General features: G+C 37.0%; 1 protein-coding gene across 1 annotated transcript in view; it reads left to right on the forward strand.

Annotated features, from left to right (window-relative positions):
* Positions 1–23,376, forward strand: part of WDPCP (WD repeat containing planar cell polarity effector) — a 264,252-nt gene that overhangs the window by 83,773 nt on the left and 157,103 nt on the right. Inside the window, exon 3 of the mRNA XM_027773331.1 lies at positions 19,776–19,860. Coding sequence (XP_027629132.1) covers positions 19,800–19,860 — 61 coding nt within the window. The 5' untranslated portion in view covers positions 19,776–19,799. The remainder of the gene's footprint in view (positions 1–19,775; positions 19,861–23,376) is intronic.

A 23,376-nucleotide genomic window follows, 5' to 3' on the forward strand; every position in this document is an offset into this window, starting at 1 on the left:
CCAGGGGGGATGGTCACGCCGCAATCCCTTCTCCTCCATTCTCCTCTCGGGATCTTGGGCACGCATGCACACGCGCCCGGCGTGAGTTTTAAGCCACCGGGTCCGGGACACGAACCGCAGTCAACTATGTGGGAGTCCAGCGACATAGCCATTACGCTAACTGCTGGTTCCCCATTCAATATCTTTTCATTGTTTTTCCTGATCATCATTATTATTCCAATTATTTTTTAACCAGTCAATCACTACTTCATATTTTTACACTACTTCATATTTTTACTTCTAAGAGTTCCTTTCTTCTTTTTTTAAAAAAATATAATTTCTCCCAATCTGACTAATCTTTTGTTTTTTAAGAAGTGTTTCAGAAGAGTTCATTTCTACTTTTTTCTGTGATCAGGAGAGACAGTGCCCTGCTGTGCTGGCAAGGAAAATCACCTAGGAGTCTAAGTGTTATTTGCATAGACTTTCAGACAGTTCCTTTTTTTCAGTGGTAAGCATAGCCACTCCTTCAGAAATACTTGGTGCTTCCAGTTTCTGAGCCTGTTTAGCATTCCAATACTGATGGTTTTTGATTCTGAGCCATCCAAGCTTTCTGGTTTCTCAGATCTGCTGTCTTTACCTCTTGCCCATCTGCTTTTTATCCTTCAAAAGTTTGATGACATGTATTTTGTTATATCTTGCCTCTAATTCTTTTGTATTGTGAGTGTTAGTTTTGCTGCTTTTCTGCCATTTTAGTGCAAGTTTGGAAGGCAGGTAAAAGCATTTGTATGTACTGACATGGCCCTCTATGTAGGACTTCACCAAGTGTCTTGGAGCTGGTCTTGTTACCAAAGGAAATCAAGCATTGACATATACCATGTCTTCTTTTTTTTTTTTTTTTGGAGAGGTTTTTGCTATAGGGCGCGTGCGCTCGCCAGACACAGAGAGACAGAGAGACAGAAAGCGAGATATCACCCCGCAGGGTGCAATCCCTTCTCCATTCTCTTCCCGGAACCTTGGGCACTCACGCACACGCGCCCGGCGTGAGCTTAAGCCACCAGGTCCAGGATGCAAACCACGGTCCACTACGTGGGAGTCCAGTGACATAGCCATTACGCTAACTGCTGGTCCCTACCATGTCTTCTTGATTCTAATGTATCATTGATTATAAAGTATTATTGATTTAGTAGCAAGTTTTGATGAAAAGCAACATTATATCAAATATACACATTGATTATAAGGTATGTAAAATTTCAGAAACTATTAAGTATGAATAAGAAGAACCTTCAAATTAGGGAAATACAGTAGATTTATGTTCTTCATATGCTTGAAGTTCATTTTCTTTGAAGAAATTTCATATTCTGAAAATATTTATGTGATTTCTGTTGTGGCTGGGATTGTATTACATATTAGAAATGTTAACTTTCTTTGTACTTTCTTTCTAGACATCATTCTGTTTTATTTGTCATACTCTATTGTAATTGTATTTTTTTCTCTTATATCTCCTTTTTTTTAGAGGTTGTTTTTTTTGAGGTTGTTGTTTTTAGAGTTTGGGTTTTTTTTTTTTTTTGCCTTAGGGCATATGTGCTCACTGGAGAGAGAGAGAGAGACAGAGGCAGTGAGAGGGAAAATGAGAAATCACCCTCGGGGGGGGGGGGGGATGGCTACACTGCGATCCCTTCTCCTCCTCCATTCTCCTCCCAGGATCTTGGACATGCACACACACTTGCCCATTGTGAGTTTCAGGCCTCCTGGTCTGGGATTCAAACCATGGTAAGCCATGTAGGAGACCAGTGATGTAACCTCTATGCCATCTGCTGGCCCCAACGTCTCCTCCTTCTCTTGACCCACTAAGTTATATCCTATGTGGGTTTTGGTTTTGTGTTGTTTTTAAAATTCAGCTATTTATGATATAATCATGAGTAATCAACTTTCCCTGAACTTAACAATAAGCTTTTCTTTCCCATGATTTAGAAGGACTATCTTCAAAGTAATATAAACAATATCTGATCATTTTCTAACAAACTGAGTTTTATTTGATGTATAATAAACCACAACTAACATCTTTCAGCTAGAAAAACACAAAACTTGAATAAAGATACTACCAAATGAATCACAGCCCAATTTCCTTGGATTTTTTTTTTTTTTTTTTTTTTATAACTGAAGGTTTAATGTGGTGCCTTAGGGGCCAGCAGGTGGCGTGGTTAAGGCGCTGGACTCCTATATGGCCAACCGTGGTTCAAGTCATGGACCTGGAGGCTGCTTTCACACTTTTCCTCTCTCTCTATCTGATGAGTATATGGGTCCTATAGCAAATATGAAAAATCAAAATAATAAATAAAATTAAGTGAAAAATTCTTAAAAAAAAAGAGTTCTTAAAATATACAAAAACTGTAATATTGATGTTAATGATTAATAGATGCTCTGCAAATGTAAGTTAAGCCAAACTATAGCCAATTATTGGGTTGTTGGGAAAGCCATGATGCATTTTTGCATAGACTAATATAGAAAAATTTGTCCATGCACTTCTGATGATCTAGTAGAAGATGTAATGATATCCAGTAAAACTCTAAAATGATTAGTTTTTCCTTAGATATTATTAAAATCAGACTCATTATTTTATGGATATTGAATATCCATGGAAGGGAAATTGACATTTATTTAACAATTATTATTTGCCACAGATTTGCAAGTACATGTTCACATTTACTCCTTAATAACTGAATATAGAATAAATTTTAAAAGCATAGGAAACTTTTTTTTTTTTTAATTAATCTATTGCTTTGTTTGGGCTTTAGGGCAAACCATGGTAATAATCTAGAACTTTTTACTTTATTATACCAGTTTTTAAATGTCAGATAATCATTTCCTACTACATTAGGGAATTATTAACATTTTAAGCTGTGATGATGTATGTCTGTGTTAAATATATTAAGGTGAAATTGATCCCTTCTCAGGGAATCTTGGTAGTCATTCACAGGCCTTTATTTCAATAAGGAAAGGCTGTTCTCTCTGTTATCTGCTTCGGTTCTTCATTTAACTGTTGAAAAAAAAATACTAAAAATTCTACATAAGTAAAACAAACCATTAGAAAAGGTAAAAACAACAAATCAGGGAAGAAAGTATGAAGGAAGATTTGGTCACACTATTAAAAGATTTACTACATAATGCTTATAAACTGAGCATTTAGGGCTTTCTTACACTTCTTTAAGAATTTGTCTTAGGCTTAGGAGGTGAGAACTTAAATGGGAGTTACTACCAAATAAGGGTAAGCAAAATAAAGAGTCTCCGATATACTATGGTATCTTACGTGGAAGATGTTAATTACCAATCAGCCACAAGGTATTAATAAGTCATATTGGAATTTTTATGTTATCTATAAAATTTGCTAAGCAAATAGTGGGGAAATTATTTAGTGTCTAAGAAATACCATTTTAATCAGATATTTTAGGTACATTGATTTACTTATAAACTATTGATATTACTAATTAAAAATAGTACTTAAATAGTAATTCAAGTAACTTTCTCCAAGCTTTTTCTTTTTTAAAATTTATGTTTATTTATTTCTATGAGCAAGAGAGGCAGAGAGACTGCACTCCTAACTGGGTCTTCATGCTGGGATCCACCTTAAGCCAGTCCTGGATCATGGGAATGCATGTGCCTGGCATACTTGGGAAGGTCTCCAGATGCAGACGTGGAACATTCCCATGTGGGTCAGTGTAGTAGAACATCACATCACTTTGCCACTGTCCAGCCCCTCCAAGAGTTTCATAAGCAATATAAAGCAAAAACTGGCTATAAATTGGTTCTGTTGATATCTTTTGCTATGGGTTAATTATACGAGTCTAAATGGACACTTGTCTCAGGTGTCAAAATGTTCCATTTAGTTAGAGGAAGGTAGAGCAGAAAGAGCACTACACAGATAATCTGTGAACAGGAATTCATGTCCCAATTGTTTCTTCTAAAAAGCTGATTGATCTGGTGCAGTTTACTTCCTCTAGACCTCAGTTTCTTTATTTGTAAATTAAAGGGTTTTAGGTCTGTCAGAGTTTATTTGGTGAGAGAAGAGTTGCATAGACTCCTTAGAGAAACCGTCATTCCCTGCCCAGAAACATGCTTTTATGCATGTGTGTGCGCACACACACACACACACACACACACACACACAAATACACATGCACGTCCATATAGAATTTAGTACATCATTGCAGAGGGCTCCCATGAGGATTAAATGAAATAATGAATATAAAGTTAGTAGGTATTTAAAACTGTTATCCACCCTTTACTTCCTCATATTAGGAGGGTTCTTTAGCTCTTAAGTTTTTGATAGAAGCCACAGAAAAGTTTTTCAAGTGTCTTTTGAAAAAGAAATGTTTTAGAGTATACAACTATCAAGTTGCATGAGATATTTTGCTTTTTATAAGAAGCTGTTTCTTTCAACAGTTACTAGGGTTTGGTTTTGCAGAGGAGGGGATGGCAATCTGTCATCAAAGTGTTGACAAGTGAAATCTGACAAGGTGGAGGTTGTATAGCTGCAGGCCACTTGAAAAATTTTCGCTGTCTTTCCTATTTGTAGAGAAAGGATTTCTATCTTTTTTTCATTCTAGCTTACTTCATAACAGTCTTTGATTTATATGCTTTTTAAAACAGTAACTCTAAATTGACAAATTATTTTGGTATTTAAGTGTTGGTTTAGATAAGAGCATTTCAGTGTTCTCTTGTCTTTAAGCTATTTGAGAATTATTCCTGAAATTCAATTTATTTTCTCTTCAAAGTTACATTTTTTCTACCTACTTAAATGTAGCATAAAATTATATTTATAGAGTTATAACCTGGATTTAATTGTCATTATCACATTGCCAACATTTTTATATGCCTTGCCTTTTTATTGTTGTGATTGAGGTATATTTTAAAAAGAATTAAGTCTAAATTTTTAAGATCGGAAAGGTGGGTACTTGTGTTGGTGGTGGTGATAAAAGAAGATTATTATTATTATTATTGTTTATTTACACCAGCATACCTTTTTACCTTCCTAAAATGCTGATATAAGCTATTGCAATTATTTGGCAGGTCAAAAGGAAAAAGTACTTGAACTAGATACAAGTCCCTTTGGAATAATGGAAAATTATGTGTAGCAAAATATTTAAAAATGAGCATTAGCAAACAAGATGTTTGTATTAACAAGAACCTAGAAAATGGCTGTGCAAAGGTCAGCAGTGATCTTTAAATACTAGTGAAATTTAATTTGTTGCACGCAATGAGTAGAAAGAAGATGAGGAAGCAGACCGCAATGAAGAAGCCATTGATAAATTGTTTAAATGTCAAAACTGCTTATAATACAGAAAATGTTAAATTGACAAGATCTATTTAATCATGTGAATTAAACAGTTTGAACAATGCCCTGGAGAAATATTTTCCAAATTTGAGTATAACAGGAGATTTATGAAGTTTTTTTTGCTACTATTTACTTCAGGAAAGTGAAGGATTCCTACTTTTATTTCTAGACGTAGAATTTTTCTAATCTCTTTTAGTAGGAATGATGCGTAGGTTCTCTTGGAACACAGAAATCTGTCATCTTTTGCTTCGTCTGGAACTGTAGCATCTGACCAGTTGTTAGCTGCTGTGAAGAACTACCCATGGGGCCGTGATCTCTTTGGTATTTTGCATAGCACTATCTGAATTGAGTTCAAAAGCTTTGTTATGTAATATCCAGATTTTTTAAAATGTGATTCTACTTTTTCTTATTTTCTCTATATGTAAGGGTGATGAAAAAAAATCGTATAGGACTTAATGTGTCCAATGTAAATAACAAAGGTTTAATTCACTTTAAGGCATAAAGAACTTAAGAGAAAGATGAGCAAAAGATAGAAACTAGTAGTTTATAGAGGAAGCAAAATTGTTTTAAAAATACATGCTCTAATTAATGAATGGAAAAATGAAAATTAAAATGATAAAAATTCATTTTTACCTATTGGCAAAGATTTTAAATTTTAAAAATAGGGCTTCATTTAATTTTTTTATGTTTTTGCTCTTTTTTAGAAAAATATTTACTATAGGGCACAAACACTTGCCAAAGAGACAGAAAGACAGTAAGAAATCACCCCCCACCAAAAGGGGATGGCCACACTGCAATCCATTCTCTCCTTGGGATCGTGGGTACACACGTACATGTGCCTGGCATGAGTTTGAAGCTGTCCGGTCTGGGACTTGAACTGCAGTCAACTATGCGGGGGTCCAGTGATATAACCATTATGCCGCCTACTGGTCCTTATTATTATTTGTTTAAAATTTGACCAGAGAGAGAGAGAAAGAAAGCAACCAAACTACCAAGTTTGGGACTTTAACTGTGGTTGGCCATGTGGGAGTCCAGCACCTTAACCACTATACCACCTGTCAGGCCCCAAATTTTAAATGTTTAAAAAAAGTTTATTTCAGGCCAGCCAGGTTAGATGATGGTTAAGATGACTGCATCCCAAATAGCTGAGTATGTAGTTTGGTCCTGGACTTGGTGCCTTGAAAAATACACCTGCCGGACCAGCAGTTAGCATAATGGCTATGTTGCTGGACTCCCATGTAGTAGACCGCCGTTCGAGTCCTGGACCCTGTGGCTTAAACTCACGCTGGGTGTATGTGCGTGCGTGCCCAAGATCCCGAGAGGAGAATGGAGGAGAAGGGATTGTGGCATGGTCATCCCCCCGGGGCAGGTGATTTCTTGCTTTCTGTCTCTCTGTTTCTCTCTTTCTGTCTGGCGAGCGTACACACCCTATAGCAAAAACCTCTCCAAAAAAAAAAAAAAACACCTGGTATGTGGGCCTGTGTGTCCAAGATCCCAATCGGAGAATGGTGGAGAAGGGGTTGCAGTACAGCCCCCCCCACCCCCGAAGGATGATTTTTCACTTTCCCTCTCTTTCTCTCTCCATTTCTCTCCAATGAACACATGCTCCCTATATCAGGGGAAGGAAGGTTAATTTCTTCTAAGAGAGACAGAGAGGGAGAGGTGAGTGGAGAGTTATGTACCTCTGGCAAGATCTTGATGCTACCATTCACCCTCATCCTTCTGCCAGTCTTGCATCATGGGCAAGCCTGTGCTGTACTTGAACTAAGGAACTTCCCATGTGTAATTGCCTTATAGTGTCATGTTTTACCACTGTTCCACTGTCTAGACCCCTAAAATTTAAAACTTGGATAATGCTCAGTACTGTTAAGCATGTTATAGATGAAAATGTAAATTAGTACAATAATTTCAGAGGCTAATTTAGCAGTAACTAGTAAAATGTAAAGTGTACACGTGTGTTTTCATGGTAATTTCACTACAGGGCAAAAATTTGAAACAAGTTTCTGTTTATTAACCAAATAGGTGGGAGACCAGCAGGTGCCGTGGTAGTTAAGGGCTGTGGATTCTGACATGGTTGACAGTGGTTTGAATCCCAGACTGGGCGGTTTGCTTTCTCACTTTACTCCCCGTCTGCTTTTTTCTCTCACTCTGTCCCTCTCTTGTCAAGTTAAAAATAAACAAATAAATAGAGTTGAAATAACTCCCACCAGGCCAACCACAGTTCGAGTCCCTGACCTGGAGGTTTGAACATGTCGGACATATGTGCATGCATGTTCAGAATCCCAGGAGGAGAATGGAGAAGGGATTATGACATGGCTATTTCTCCAGGGGTATAGCTTCCTGTCTCTCTGATGAACATATGTGGCATATAGCAAAAAATCTCTCTTAAAAAAAAAAAAAAAGAAAAGAAAACGGATGTCAGGGCCAGCTAGTGGCATTATAGTTAACGTGCTGGACTCCCACATAGCTGACCTCTGTTTGAGGTCCTGACCCAGCAGCTTGAAAATCATGCTAGTGGGAAAAAAATCATGCCTGGTGAGTGTGTGTGCATGCGCAAAATCCTAGGAATAGAGTGGAGGAGAAGGATCACTTCCTGGGGGAGTGATTTCTCACTTTCCCTCTCTCTGTCTTTCTGGTAAGCACACTTGTCTTATGGCAAAAACCTTAAAGAAAAGAAAAAGAAAAAAGAAAATGGGTGTTAAGTGGACCATCTTGTGGCTATTGATAAACATATTTTAACAGAGAATATCCATGCTATGCTGTTCACTAGAATCCTATCATAACAAAAATGCAAGACAAGTTTGCATTGGTATAAATATATTGTATGTACATCAAGGAAATCTGGAAGACCATGTGCCACACTGCAGCGTGGAGCGTAATTGGGAGGGTGTTAGGTTCATTTTTTCCTCAAATATGTCCATATTGTTTTCATGTTTGAAAACAGTAAGCATACATTATTTTGTCATTTTAAAGCCCCAAAAGAAACAAAGGACCAGACAGAGGATCTAATGGATTTAAAAATAGCCTTTCTTCATTTTATGTACATTATTACTTTCTAAAGCTTATTTTAGAAATAAGGACATGATAGTGTTTTTCACACAATACTCTTTTTTTTTTTTTTGCATTTTATGTTTACCATTTAATTGCTTAATGTTATGTGTTAAATCTAAAACTTCATAACTGAAAGTATTTGGTGCCTTTTGGCATTTGCCGAATACTTCTAATGGGTCCTCTTATTATATAAATATGACTGCTGAATATTTTACACTTAACATTTAGATTGAAAAAGTGTTCTAGACTCCTGAACTCATCTAGAACTTTATATGCTTTGAAATAACACTTATAGTTTAGAAGAGATCTCAACACATTTTAAATAATAATAATTTAATAATATGACGCAATAAATGTCACTAAGGGATCTAGAATGTCTATTTGATAACTACTGTTTGAATAAAATTAAAGGATACAATTTTTAATATTAAAGTCAATTCGTTATGCAATACCCACTAATAGGGCTCAGCACTTTTCATCTTCAAAGCATTATTCAACATTAATTAATCCTTACAACATCCTTACAAATGTAGGTCAATATCGTTATCCCTATTTTTGTAGGTAGGGAAATTGAGGCAGGGAGGTTAAATGATTTGGGATAAGTTTGTCACAGCAGGATTAGAATGAAGGCATTTTTGGTTCAGAGCCGAGAGAGGTAGAACCACACCTTCTTTTGCAGCTTTAATCTCTATGTCCTTGATAAAACATTACTTCTTATTAAACCACATTGAGGTCATCTCTACATTAAAATTCAAAACCCTGCAAGTTTGATCACTGTAACCATCTAATACACACACTTTCTCTTCCATGACTTTCCTGACACTATTATCTGAGTCTGTCTTTTTCATTGTCTTTACAGAGAGATTTCCAAAATATCTATCCTTGACCTTATTTATTAATTTTTTTTCTGTGATCTTATTCAATGTCTTTAACTTTCCTCTCCATTTAGAAAATGCCAAGGTAGTTTTTATGTAGTCCTGACCAAATTTCTGTATTTCCAACTAGCAGTTATCCAGAAGATTTTATTGCACCCTGAACTCCAACCATGTCTAAGTTTCAATTTACTAATATTAGGAAAACTCACTCCTTTTCTAGACTAACCTGTTTCTGTTTCAATCCGAGTCCTGCCCTTGACACTAAGGTAAACCAGATGGGAACAAGTCCATTTAAGGGGCTCCTGGGAACCAGGTGTGGCCAAGAATGATATTTGTGGGTCCTTTGCCAGGATGAAGAAGCTGAATCAGAGTCTAAGAAGAGGAAGATCCACGTTAAAAACTGAGCTTTTGAAAGGCAAAAGTGTGATGGAAGACCTAGTAGCCAGGGCAGAGGCTAGGAAAATTGAGCTATGTGGGTGTAGTAGTTGAGGCAGTCATTGTAAACAGATGGATTACACTGGTAACCTTCTGTTAGGCACGTGATGGAGGCGTGCTTGCTTAGTGGAGGCATGTTCATGGCAAGGGCTCTATCTGTGCAGTAACTATTGAATCATCAGGAAAGTCCTGACACATTTTTGTATAGAAAAAAATACATCATGACTTTTCCAACAACCCAATACTTTGTAAGATCATTCTTTTATCAAACTGAACGCCTACTAAACACTCACAGCTCTTTGCTTATGTAACTACATGAGCACTTAGCACAAACTTCGTATTGTTTTTGTGGTTATTTGCTATACTGGATTATAAACTGTTTGATAGTAGAGATCCTGTTTTATAAACCTTTGTATCTATGATACAGTAAAAGTTATATACAAAAGATACTCAAAGGATTAGTACTAAGCTAATCATAAGGCTGTGGAAGGTACTCTAGTCTTTTGGCTCAGTAGGTTTAGGCCAAGCTTGAGATTTTCTTATTTTGTGACTTGCTTGCCTTTTTACCTGAACTTTATCGTTGTTTAATTATTTGTTTTAATGTTGAATATTTTTAAAATATCTTTATTTCTGATAATATGCAGTTGATAAAATTTGTTCATGAATATGCTTAATAGGTGTTAATGTAGTAATACTGTGTGGATGACTTTGGACAAGTGATTGTGAAGCAATATTCTATTTAATTGAAAAATTACATAATGATGACTAGAACACTCTATGTGACTAGCAAGTTGTTTATATTTGTTATTTAGTTGTCTTTGTTTTTGTTTATCTTGAATTAGTGACTAGATATTCCTCAGGAAGTATGTCAATAATAAATAAGAAATGTATGTTCTAAGTTTATGTCAAAGAAACGTTCTCTTAGGCTTCTTGTGGTATTTTGCTAATGCACATCCAGTTTAAATGTCTAGTTGGTAGCATAGGATCATTTATCTTTGTTATAATTGTAGCAGTGTTTCTTCTTTCTTTGGTATCATGTTTTACATTAGGATTTTATTTGCCCTCAAGCTTCCTATATTTTCTATAGTAGTCAGAGTAGCTGACTTCAGATACTAGAGGACTGCATTCTTAACTACCCTGGCAGAAGACAAGAATTTTGCAGTTTTATTTAGTGACCAGTAATCTCTACTTCTAAAACATTGAAAAATTAACAAAATATATGAGTGTAACTTTTTATTTTACATTTTGTTTTCTCAAACTTTAATCTGTACAGTAACAATTATTCTTAAAGCAAATAGATATTAATTTATTCTAATGTAACCTAAGTTGGAAGGAAGGGTTTAAATGTTGAAACTTTTTTGAGGTTGTAAGTAGCAAGTAAAGAGGGCTTTCTTGGATCCTCTCATCTCTGTTGTCAAAATTTGTCTCTAATAGATTCCCCCCTTCTCCAGTAGAAGAGAGAAGTTATCCTAAATTTAGGACAAGTTCAATTTATTTATTTTTAAATATTTATTAATTTATTTAATTTTATTTGTTAGTATTATTCTTTAAGTTTAACCAGAGAGAGAGAGAGAAAGTGAGAGAATGAGCTGCCAGGTCCAGGACCTGAACCTCAGTTGCCCATATGGGAGTCCTGTGCCTTAATTACCATGTAATCTGCCAGCCCCGGACAAGCTCAATTTAAATCATACTGTTTATTCTCTCATGGAGATTGGAAGTTTGGATTTATTATGACCTTCTGATACATCTGAGACTGCTGTCAACTGCCTTATACATTAAACAGAAAACTGTGAAAGTTAAGTTATTTCAAAATAAATGAAGAATTAAATTATGGGTGAATTTTTATTAGACTGTTTATTCTGCTATTCTTTTCCATCTGGCTAATTATTTTTTCCTATTCATTATCCAATAGTAAGAAAATTTGCTGTATTTTTTTGTTTATTCATTATTCTGTTGATTCGCCCCTGGTTCTCTACTTCCATTCTAGTTTTAAGTCATGTGCCCTGGATTTTATCCTACAGAGAAATGCACAAGGGCACTGAGTGGGGCCGCATTTCTCAGTTTACTTCAGTAGGTTCCTTATTTCACTACCTTTTCAATCCCTGTCCACACTCTTCCCAAAATGCAAAATCCAACATTCTTTAGAAATTCTTTTCTTCCTTCCTTCAAAACAACTACTCATATAGGAATACAATATTTGAATAATACAAGCTCAGTCTTGACTACTTCCTCCAGGCAGATTTTTTCAAACCAGGAAATTACCAGCATTCTTTTTAACTGGTGGCATTCTTGAGTAAATGCAAGGTGTTTAAAGGACTTTAAAAAACCTGTGTCTTTCAAAAATGTACACAGTGCAGAAAGATGGCAAGACATCCTAAGGATTAAAAAGGATACTGATTTGGTCCTTTCCCACTCTGCCCAACTAGTTATTATTACAGATTTTTACAAATTTGTTTTATTTACTCCATTAAACCTTTTTAGTTTCATGTGATCTTTCTGGCAGATATTTGAAGCTCATGAAAAAGGAAGGATGACTAACCCACATTTTGCTATCCTTGCCCCCATTTAATACAAAGTTCCTTGCAAAGCCTTCTCCTTGATCACATACATTGTGGGTAATCTGGAGAAGTTGTCATGGGAGTTCATAAACAAGTTCAGTCATTTACTGATGGGTATTGGCCATTTTCTTCTTGGCTGCCTTACTCACTACTTCTAGGCCAGCTCCATCAGCTGGTTATCCCTGTCATTTTCCCAGGTAGTACATACCACTTACTCCTTAGCCACCATGTCTACTTTTGCTGGGTATAGACCCTGTCTTGTTTGGGTACTACCACTCTCACTGAGTCCCTTAATCCAACTGGCTAACAGTTCTACTTATTTCCTGCTGGATACCACCCCTGCAACCACTTCTTTACTGAGAGGTCTTTTATAAAATAGAAGGGAATGTATCTTTCTTCCTTTTATCTTTTGTTTTTTAAAAAGTTTATTTCTTTCATGAGAGACAGAGCTCATGTGAGAGAGAGAGAGAGAGAGAGAGAGAGAGAGAGAGACATACAACAGGAGTTCCCTTTACCATCCCTCCAACCGGTCAAGATCTGGGCACTTGTTTCAGATTGACTCAGGATCTGAATCTGATCTGCTTCCAGCACTACTGATCAGTACATTAATAAGGGTAGGCCTATCTTATGCTGTTTAATTTTTGTTTTTGTTTTTATTTTTGCTATAGGGTGTATACACTCACCAGAAAGAGATGGAGGTGGGAAGGTGGGGAAGGGGGGAGAGGGAAAATGAGAAATCACCACCACTACCCCAGAGGGGATGGCCACACCACAATAACTTTTCCTTCATTTTCCTCTTGGAGTTTATGGCATGCACACACGCGCGTACACACACACACACACACACACACACACACACACATGCCTGGCGTGATTTTCAAGCTGCCATGTCCAGGACTCAAACTGCAGTCAATCCATGTGGGACTTCAGCATGTTAACTACCATGCCACCTGCTGGCCCTGTATTGTGCTGTTTTAATGAGAAACTTAAAAACCAATGTTGTTTGTACATCACAGCATTTTGAGAAATAGTTTGTACATTTTTCTCAGTCTTCTCATCATCCCCTTTGGAACTAGATATGAATCCTTGGGAACTGAGCTGGAAAACAGGTCCAGAATTTCCCTGTACTGCTCTCAGAATTTCCCTTGTGTCCAAATCAAAGGATTAACAGTTTGCTCTTCATTTTGCTTGTTCTTCCTAAAATACTGTAATTTCTGAGTAGTTTAGGACTTTCCAACTTAGTAAAGATATGGATAGTGAACCTATTGGGTTTTCAAGTTAAAATCATTTCTGCCTCTTAGAAATAGCCAGTGTGGATTACAAAGAAAACACTTTACTCTCCATTTCTGTTATCAGAAGGTTTTGACAAATTCTTTATTATTGAATTGACTTAAACTAGAAAATAGAATTTCAAGCGTTGTTCTCTTTTGATATATAAGTAGAGGTATAGCCCTTTTAGTTTTATCTATAAAATTTTAATCTCTTTAATTTATATGATAAAATCTTTTATAGCTTTAAATTGCTAACCTTCAGCCTTCTCTTTACCCAAATTGTCATAAATCACAGATGTTCCTCTAATGATGATGTGGTTATGTTGCAATAAACTATTGTAAGTAGAAATTGTCTGAGTTGAAAATGTGTTTAATACACCTAACCTGCTCAACATGAGAGCTGAGCCCCTAGCCTATCTTCAAGGTGCTCAGAACACTTACATTAGCCTATAGTTGGGCAAAATTATCTAACACAATGCTTATTTCTCATAAAGTGTTGAATATCTCATGCAGCTTACTCGTTACTATACAGAAAGTTAAAAACACAGTGGTGATATGAGTACTTGAAGTATAGTTCCTACTGAATGCTTATGGTTTTCACACCATTGTTGAAAAATTGTTAACTTAAACTAGCATAAGCTGGGGACCATGTCTATAATTATTGATATCTTAATAAACACTAACTCTAGGAATATGATTTTTTAAAATTTTATAGTGTAGTCTAGAAGTTTGTGACTTTGGATGCTCAGCATCAGAGGAAATATGCACCTGTTTCATCACATCCTTTCTTGCTTACTCACAATGCATTATTAACCCATTTGTGGATCTTAATTCAAATGCCTTCGCTTGTGTAAAAACCTCTACCCATATGGATTTTTTTTTTTCATAAATCACCTGTTGTACTTGGCACTTACTAATTCATTTCTTTTTTTTTTTTTTAAGAGAGATTTTTGCTATACGGTGCATGCGTTCACTAGAGAGACAGTTAAGACAGAGAGACGGAAAGCAAGAAATCACCCCCTCTTGGGGGGGATGGCCATGCCACCATCCCTTCACCTTTATCCTCCTCTTGGAATTTTGGCATGCATGTACATGCACCTGGCATGAATTTTAAGCCACCAGGTCCAGGACTTGAACCACGGCCAACTACATGGGAGTCCAATGATGTAACCATTACACCATCTGCTTTTCCCCTAATAAGTTATTTCACACTGTAAAATTACTGTATAAACTCAGAGATACTCATTAATTCTTTTGTTTTCCTATAATCATAGACATTTTGAGTAATATGTATTAAGACCGGACGTATTGAGTGAATTGCACATACTGAATAATAGTAGCGGCCATTTCAACAATACCATTGATAAGGTAATTGAGTAAAGGTATCCTCAAAGCAATCTTGATGGAGTACTTTAAATATATACACTTTATATCCAGGGGATCTTAGCAATAATGAAGTTAGATAACTTGCTTAAATTAGCTAGTAAACTGAGAAGTCGGGATAAAAAAACACGAAGTTAGATTCTAGAATCCACACATTAAGCTATAATAAATAGATGCAAAATAAATATTTAATTCATTAACTTATTTTTAAAGAACCATTTATTTAATTTTCTTTCTTTCTCTCTTTCTTTCTTTCTTTCTTTCTTTCTTTCTTTCTTTCTTTCTTTCTTTCTCTCTTTCTCTTTCTTTCTTTCTTTCTTATTTGCTATAGATGTTTACCAGGAAGAACGAGAAAGAGAGGCAAAGTGAGAAAGCAAGCTGCCAGGTCTGGGACTCAAATGGTGTTTGGCCATGTGTGAGTCCTGTCCCCCCAACCACTATGCCATCTTCTGGACTCCATTAGCTTACATTTTAAAAACAAACATTCCAGTCTTTATCCAACCAAATGAAGATGCAGTTTGTTTTTTCTAATGCAGTATTTTAGTTAAAAATAAAATGTAACTATTAAGTGATAATTCTGAAATAAGCCTCATAAAACTAACAGAAGCAACTGTTTTAGTAATATTTGGAATAATGAGGCCTCACTAGAATCACTTTCAAGGTGGCAACTCTGAAAGATAATATACAGGTGAACTGAAAAATTAGTAATTAGATTTTAAAACATTTTAAAAAGCCAGAGTGTGCGTGCATTCAACAGAAACAGGGTGTGGACGGAGAAGGCACCCTTTACTCCAGAGAGGTGTGGTCATGCTTCAAACCCTTACCCTTCATTCTTTCATCCTGCTGGGACTCTCAACACACATGCACTTTTTTTTTTTTTTTTTGAGAGGTTTTTGCTATAAGGCACGTGTGCTTGCCAGAAAGACAGAGAGAGACAGAGAGACAGAAAGCGAGAAATCATCCCCCGGGGGGATGGCCACGCTGCAGTCCCTTCTCCTCAATTCTCCTCTCGGGATCTTGGGCACGCACACACCTGTACCTGGCATGAGTTAAGCCACTGGGTCCAGGACTCGAACCGTGGTTGACTACATGGGAGTCTAGCAACTTAGCCATTACGCCAACTGCTGGTCCCAACACACATGCATGTTTTTTAAGCAGACAGGGTCAGGATTTGAACCATGATCAGCCATATGTCATCTAGCTCTTTTAACTACTAGGCCACAGATCCAGCTCCAATAATTAGCTTTTATTAACTTTTCTCTGAGACTTGCTGGTAATAAGCTATATTCTTTTTTACTGTGATGTAGCCTACTTGGCCTCCTACGCTGTTTCTGTATACAGTGGCAGCCAGCATTTGGTAGAGCAGGGTAGCACTGGGAACTGAGGGGTCTTTTGTTTCATCTCTTACCTTTTTTTTTTTTTTTTTTTGGGGGGTTATAGGGTGCATGCGCTGGCCAGACAGACAGAGAGAGACAGAGAGATAGAAAGCGAGAAATCACCCCCCAGGGGGGATGGCCACGCCGGAATCCCTTCTCCTCTCCGGATCTTGGGCACGTACGCACACATGCCTGGCATGAGTTTAAGCCACCAGGTCCGGGAATCGAACCGCGGTTGACTATGTGGGAGTCCAGCAACATAGCCATTACGCTAACTGCTGGTCTCATCATCTCTTACCTTTTAAAGCACTATTATGCAAGGGAGAGAGTAAATTCTGATTGATCCAAATTTTACTATTATTATCATAGCCTGTTTCTTTCATACCTTTTCTTAGCTTTACCTTGTACTGTCACTCTACACCTTACACCTTGATCATAGGACATGCTACCCACAGGACATGTCCTTTTAATTAAACTACTGTATGCACTCCCTCCACACCTCTGTGAACCCCAAAACAGGAGCGCACTGAGGTTGTAAGTATAGACTCTGGAGGTAGTCTGCGTAGACTCAAAGCTGCCTCCACTAGCTGCTTGCTATTAGAATAATGATATTACCTCAAAGAGTAGCTATGAGGATTCAATGATTACTATATATATAAATGTTTAGGACAAATGTTTGATAAGTGTTATCTGTTGTTATTGTTTATCGTCATCATTGTTATCAGCAGCAGCAACATCTAAATAGTGAAATCCTGAGATTTTTTTGAGGGCCCACCAACATTTCACAACTTCTCTGTGTCATTCTCACAGCACTGCTGTTCCAACAGGATTGGGCTCCTCTTCTGTACTGCCACATGTTTCACTCTGCCATATTTTTAAAAATTATTCATTAATTTAATTTATTATTATTTTGAAAGTTTCCTGTAGGGCATGTATGCTCACCAGAGAGCGACAGAGGAAGAGAGAAATCAAGCCAGCAGTCTGAAATTAGAACCATGGTCAGCTATGTGGGAGTCCAGCATCCCAACCATCACACCACCTGCTGACCCCTCACTCTGACATTTTGATTCCATTTTTATACAGGATCTTGCTATGTCATGATCCTCCTGCCTCAGCCTCCTGAGTAGCTGGACCTGCAGGCACAGGCCACTGTTCCTAGCTTTCCAGGGTGGGCTGTGTATCAAACCTGGGCCTCCTTTGTGGCCTCAGTCTGCATAGCAGCTTCTACTATTCATAGTATGGCTACTGCTATTGAACCTGCCATTTTGATTCTTAGCACATTGTGTCTTATTATTTGAACATGCATGTTTTTTATTGTTATAAATGCACTGAGATCAAATGAAGTGAAGGAGGGGCCAAGGAAATTTCTGTTTCTAAAATTATTTGGGACTATCACCAATGTAAACGGTATGGAAAATATTTTTTAGTTATTCCTGATGTTTAAACTTAGGGCTTTCTCTCCCATTAAGAGTTGTCTAAGAATATTTATTTAATTTATTGCCAGAGGACATGGATGTTCAAGGAGGGAAGGAAGGGAAGAGAAAGAAAGCACTCCCAAATGGGAATAGTCATGCCACAGTTTTTTTTCACCATTTCTCCATCCTGTCAGGACTTTGAGCGTGTGTGTGGACACATCTGGCATGTTTTTCAAGCCACTGGGGCTAGAATTCTAACCATAGCTGGATATGTGGGAACACAACTCCCTATTAAGTTTAACAAACATTGTGCTATAGGTCCAGCCCTTAAAATATTATAAAAACTCAGGACCAGCAGATGGCATAATGGTTATGTCACTGGACTCCTACATGGCCAACCATGGGTCGAGTCTTGGACCCAGTGGCCTGAAACTCACGCTGGGCGTGTATACATGTGTGCCCAAAATCCTAAGAGGAGAATGGAGGAGAAGGGATTGCAGCATGGCTATCCCCTTGGGGAGGGGGGTGATTTCTCACTTTCTGTCTCTCTGTCTCTCTGGTGAATGCACACGCCTTATAGCAAAATCTCTCTTAAAAAAAGAAAAAACTTGTTTGTTATACAGAAGTTTATTTACAGAACATTTCTTCTTTGATTTCTAAAAAGAAAATGTCCATAGGTTAAGTTACTCTTTTTGTAATATACAGTATACATGTAGTTAGTACCATATATACTTTCAAGCAAACATTTGAAAGTTATATAAATTTATTTCTCATTTTTTTAATTACATTTTTTTTTCTCTGATTCACACTGACCTTCTCTGAATCAGTCCAAATTGATGAGGTTTCATTTGGTTAAAAGGAAAAAAGTATCAAGAGTGAACATCAACAGTCCCTGCTATCTGGGCTGACCTGGTAGCCTAGTGGTTAAAGGAGCCAGATTCTGTACGATGAACTGCGTAGTTCGTATCCTGGCCATGGCACTTTGAAAAATATGCCAAGTACATATGCGTGCATGTTCCAAATAGCAACAGGATGGAGAAGTGGAGAAGAATGGATTGTGGCATGGCTATACCGCACTTGGAGATGCTTTCTTCCTCTCCTCTCTGTCTTTCTGTACCTCTCTGAGGATCCCATGAGCCCTCTGGCAATTACAAAAAAAAACAGCCTCTGCTATTAAAATGGGAGTAAGTAGACCCGGATGCAGAGGGACACAGGTAGTGCCACTGCTTGGGAGACTGGAAGCTGCATGGGAGACTCAGGTTCAGCTCCTGTCCAACCTGAACACACACTGGATACAATTTGTGCCTCTTGTCCTGGCTATTTGAGATTGGAGCAAGAAAATCTCAAACACAGACTCACTATCAAAAACAAAAATACCTATCTCTGCCTCTCTCCCTTTCCTGCTCTCTCTTCCTCTTTCCTTTTCTCCCTGTCTTTAAGAAAAAAAAAGAAGAAAAGGAGAAAATGGGATAAATATAGTAGGTACATTTATACTATCTTTTTAAAAAAAAATGCATTTAAAATATCAGGATCCATCATGACATGCAGATTAACAAACTAATCTGAATGTTAATGTGGTTTCACACAGTTTACTTTTAAGTAATTGTGTCTTATAATAGAAACTATGTATCATTTACCTTGTAAATTCTACTTTAGTATTCTGTTTGTGGGAAACTGTAAATATTTACTCTATGTATTAAAAATGCACTACAAAATGTATTTAATAACTACCTAACAGACATTTCCTTTTCCTTAAAAATATAACTTTGAAAGAAAATGCTTAAATACTAAATAATTCTAAATATATTCAGAGCCTTAACCAACCAGATGCTATTGAAAACCCAAATATATATATTCTTCTTACCACATTTCCCAATGTGATGACATACTAAATCCAGGAAAAGAAGCGTATTTTTCCTTTTTCTAGAGTTTATTTCTGGGTGGTTAACCAAGGATACATTACAAAGTGTTTATTCTAATGGACCCTATCTCAAAAATCTGTAGTGTCAAATTATTCTTTTTATTATTTTGAGGGGATTTTGGTTTTATTGACAATAAAAGATAATTAATTGTCACCTCTTTTTCATTATTTTTAAACAGGACAGCGATTCCTTCTGCTGTCAGATGTCTTTCTGCTTGGCTGAATTGCACCTGTGGTCTTTGAAGAATACCTTACATATTGGGGGTAAATGAGCTTTGGATTAATTTCAGTATTTTTCAAATATGTTACTCCATTTTAGGTATGTACTAGCAAAGGTTAGAGGCTGGTTTCCCCAGCTGGAATTATATCCTTTTCTTTATACTTAATGAAAAATCGACTAATGGAAACTAATTTCTTTTAGTTGCTTGTATTAATATTTATCAGCTTGTATTAGATTTTCAGTTTTGAAAATTAATTTTATTTTCTTAATACTTGTTTCCTCTTATGATATATCCATATTTAATTTGTTTCCTGGGACTTATACAGTATATGGTTTATATTCATAAGTATTTACAGGCTAGCTAATAGTAGTGGCCTTTATGTTTGATATTAAAATAACATTTTTAACATATAGTTAAGATGTACAGTTATTTTTATTTTTTTGCATTTCACATTTCTTGGGAGGATGCTTATTAATATTACAGTTTAAAGTATGTTTCATTTGGAAACAGTTTTTTTTTTTTTTTGCTATAGGGCATGTGCACTTGCCAGAAAGACAGAGAGACAGACAAAAAGTGAGAACTCACCCCCCGGTGGGAGGGCAACGCCACAGTCCTTCTCCTCCATTCTCCTCTCAGAATCTTGGGCATGCACACACATGCGCCCGGCGTGAGTTTAAGCCACTGGGTCCGGACTCAAACCATGGTCGACTAAATGGGAGTCCAGTGACACAGCCATTACGGCAACTGCTGGCCCCATTTGGAAACATCTTTTTAACAATCTTTTCTTCTTAAATTATCCAAAGTAGGTGTTGTCTTTAAGATGGTACTATTATTTGTATGACTTTAGCATGATTACTAAGAAAGTAGTTTATATTGCAAAGCATTCTTTACATCAAATGTATAATTACAGATGAATGTCATATTTTCATTAAATTTATCTTCTTTAAACTGTATAAGGATAGAACTTCTAATTAAGTCGATTTAATATACATTTGTTTTCTCCCAGAACGATGATGATGATGATGATGATTAGAGACACATACACTGGCCAAGAGAGAAAGAAAGTTCCCTCCAATGGGTCATGATCACACCACAGCCTTCTTTCCTTCATATCTCCATCCTGTCAGGCCATGCACACACACACACATGCCCAGTGTGTTTTCCTTGCCAGGGCAGGGATTTGTACCACTGTCACCATGTGGAATCTAGTTCCCTATGCATAATACTTATACACCTTACTATGGTATTGGATCCTAAAACTATTCTAAGAGATGAGTGTGAATTAATTACAGTTAAAAAGGCATACACCCACAAGGACTAAGAGATTAGAAGAGGAGACAGCTGCAATTTGACAAATTTTGGAATAGGGAGGGGATGGAGGATTAGCAAAATTGATAAATCTGAGTATCAGTTGCCTGCAGAGGAAAATTCCAATGACTGCTTGCATCTCAAGGCTCTGGTAAGGTATAGAAATTTGAGGAGTCATATTAAAGATGGAGATATGGTATGACATATTGTTGTAACAACAGAAGGACTTAAAAGTCTGTACAAATGGTAATGAGTAGAAATAACTAAGTAGGGAGACTTTAAACTTGGGGATACTAGGAAGACCTACTGAACTGAAAACAGGGATGAAATAGAAGCCTACATATTGATGGGTTGAGTTCTGTTAGTCATACTTGGTTCTGAGAATGTCATACCCAGTTGCACGCTCTGGTTTTTTTATTTGTTTGTTTGTTTGTTTGTTTTGATTGTTTGTTTTAAGAGGGATTTTTACTATAGGGTGCATACACTCACTGGAGAGACAGAGAGACAGAAAGTGAGAGAAATCGTCTTCCCCTGGGTGTGTGTGGGGGGGATGGCCATGCAGCAGTCCCTTTTCCTCCATTCTCCTCTAGGGATTTTGGGCACTTATGTGCATGCACCCAGCTTGAGTTTAAGCCTCCAGGTCCAGGACTTGAACCACTGTCAACTACATGGGAGTCCAGCAATGTAACCATTATGCCATCTGCTGGTCCCCAGTTGCACTCTTTGAAAGAAGGAACAATTTACTAGACTCCTCTGTGAAACAACTACGTGGCCCAATTGGCATTTGAGAAGGTTTGCCAATGAAATAACCCTGACTCCTGGCTGATCAGTGAAGCTGTTAGTTGGTAAACCCTATTTATGTACACAGAGCTTCCAGTTAGCTTTCTAGTGCCTCACTGGTAAATATGAGCAGAGAATTAAGGATCACAAGATATTTGAGGAATGTCTTCAAAACAATTTAGATAAGTAGGGAAAAGATCTCTGAAGAAAGACAATGTAGCAAAAGAAAGTAATGCACCAGTGCCATAAGGAAAGATACTGAATCCATGATGCAAAAAACAATACAGGAGTTTCAGAAAACATTTGAAGTTATACTAATCTTTTGGCAATGTAAAATATATATACCAGAGAAAAATTAAACTCAAAAGCATAAGAGAAATGCTCTTAGAAGATAAATAAAACCCACAAAGTGATTGAGATCATTTCACTACTGGTGGGAATCTTTAATTGAAGTATTTTCTTCTTTCATTATAATTGCCTATTTTTCTCATTCCCTTTTTCTCATATGTCCAGGATTTGAAACCATCAGTCTTTTAATTTATTCGTATTTTCCTTATCCAGTAGGCCCTTTTTTTCCTTCCCACCCATCTTGGACCCCATCATTGGAAATCTGATCTATTCTATTTGGATTCCCTTTTACCCCTAGTTTACTGTTACGTGTCCAGAAACTCCTTTCCTATCCCTCTGTTTGTCCTGAAGTCTTCTGTCGCTGCCCCTCCTACTCTAAGAGATGAATGGTTTTTAGGGAAAATCCTACAGAGGTCCACAATGGCTTCACAGAGGAGGTCATGGTCTTCAACCTGACTAGTTTTCAGTAGGGCCTAAACATCCTTTCTATTGAGAACACTATTTTCTTTGAACCCATATGAAATCCCACTTCTTTAGGGGTTAGCATTAATAAGTCACTTAGAGAAGCCTTCCCTGCTTTGTAGACTAAGTAAGGAACACATTTTCTTAAAGCTCCTGTCTTTTAGGCTTTTCCACACAGAGGTACTTTCTCCTTTGTAACTAAATAGGCATTTTACAAAGAGATAGTTTGAAATGATAGAAATACACTGTTCTTCATTCAAACTTTTATATATACTTGTTTTGTTTTCTCTGTGAACTCAAGTTTCCTCTTTTACTCAGTGGTTGTAATCCGTTACCATCATTATTTATTTTGATGTTTAATTGTTTCTGTGTCTTTCTGACATATCCCTGTCAATTCTTTTTTTTTTTTTTTTTTTGAGAGATTTTTGCTAAAGGGTGCGTATGCTCTCTATAGAGACAGAAAGTGAGAAATACCCGCCAGGAGGATGGCCATGCTGTAATCCCTTCTGCATTCTTCTCTCAGAATCTTAGGCACTTATACACATGCACTCAGTGTGAGTTTTAAGCTGCCAGGTCTGGAACTTGAACCTCAGTTGACTATGTGGGAGTTTAGCGACGTAACCATTACTCGTAACCATCTGCTGGTCCCCACTTCCATTTC

The sequence above is a fragment of the Tupaia chinensis genome, unplaced genomic scaffold (assembly GCF_000334495.1).
Source record: "Tupaia chinensis unplaced genomic scaffold, TupChi_1.0 Scaffold000341_1, whole genome shotgun sequence".
In the NCBI taxonomy this organism is placed as follows: domain Eukaryota; kingdom Metazoa; phylum Chordata; class Mammalia; order Scandentia; family Tupaiidae; genus Tupaia; species Tupaia belangeri.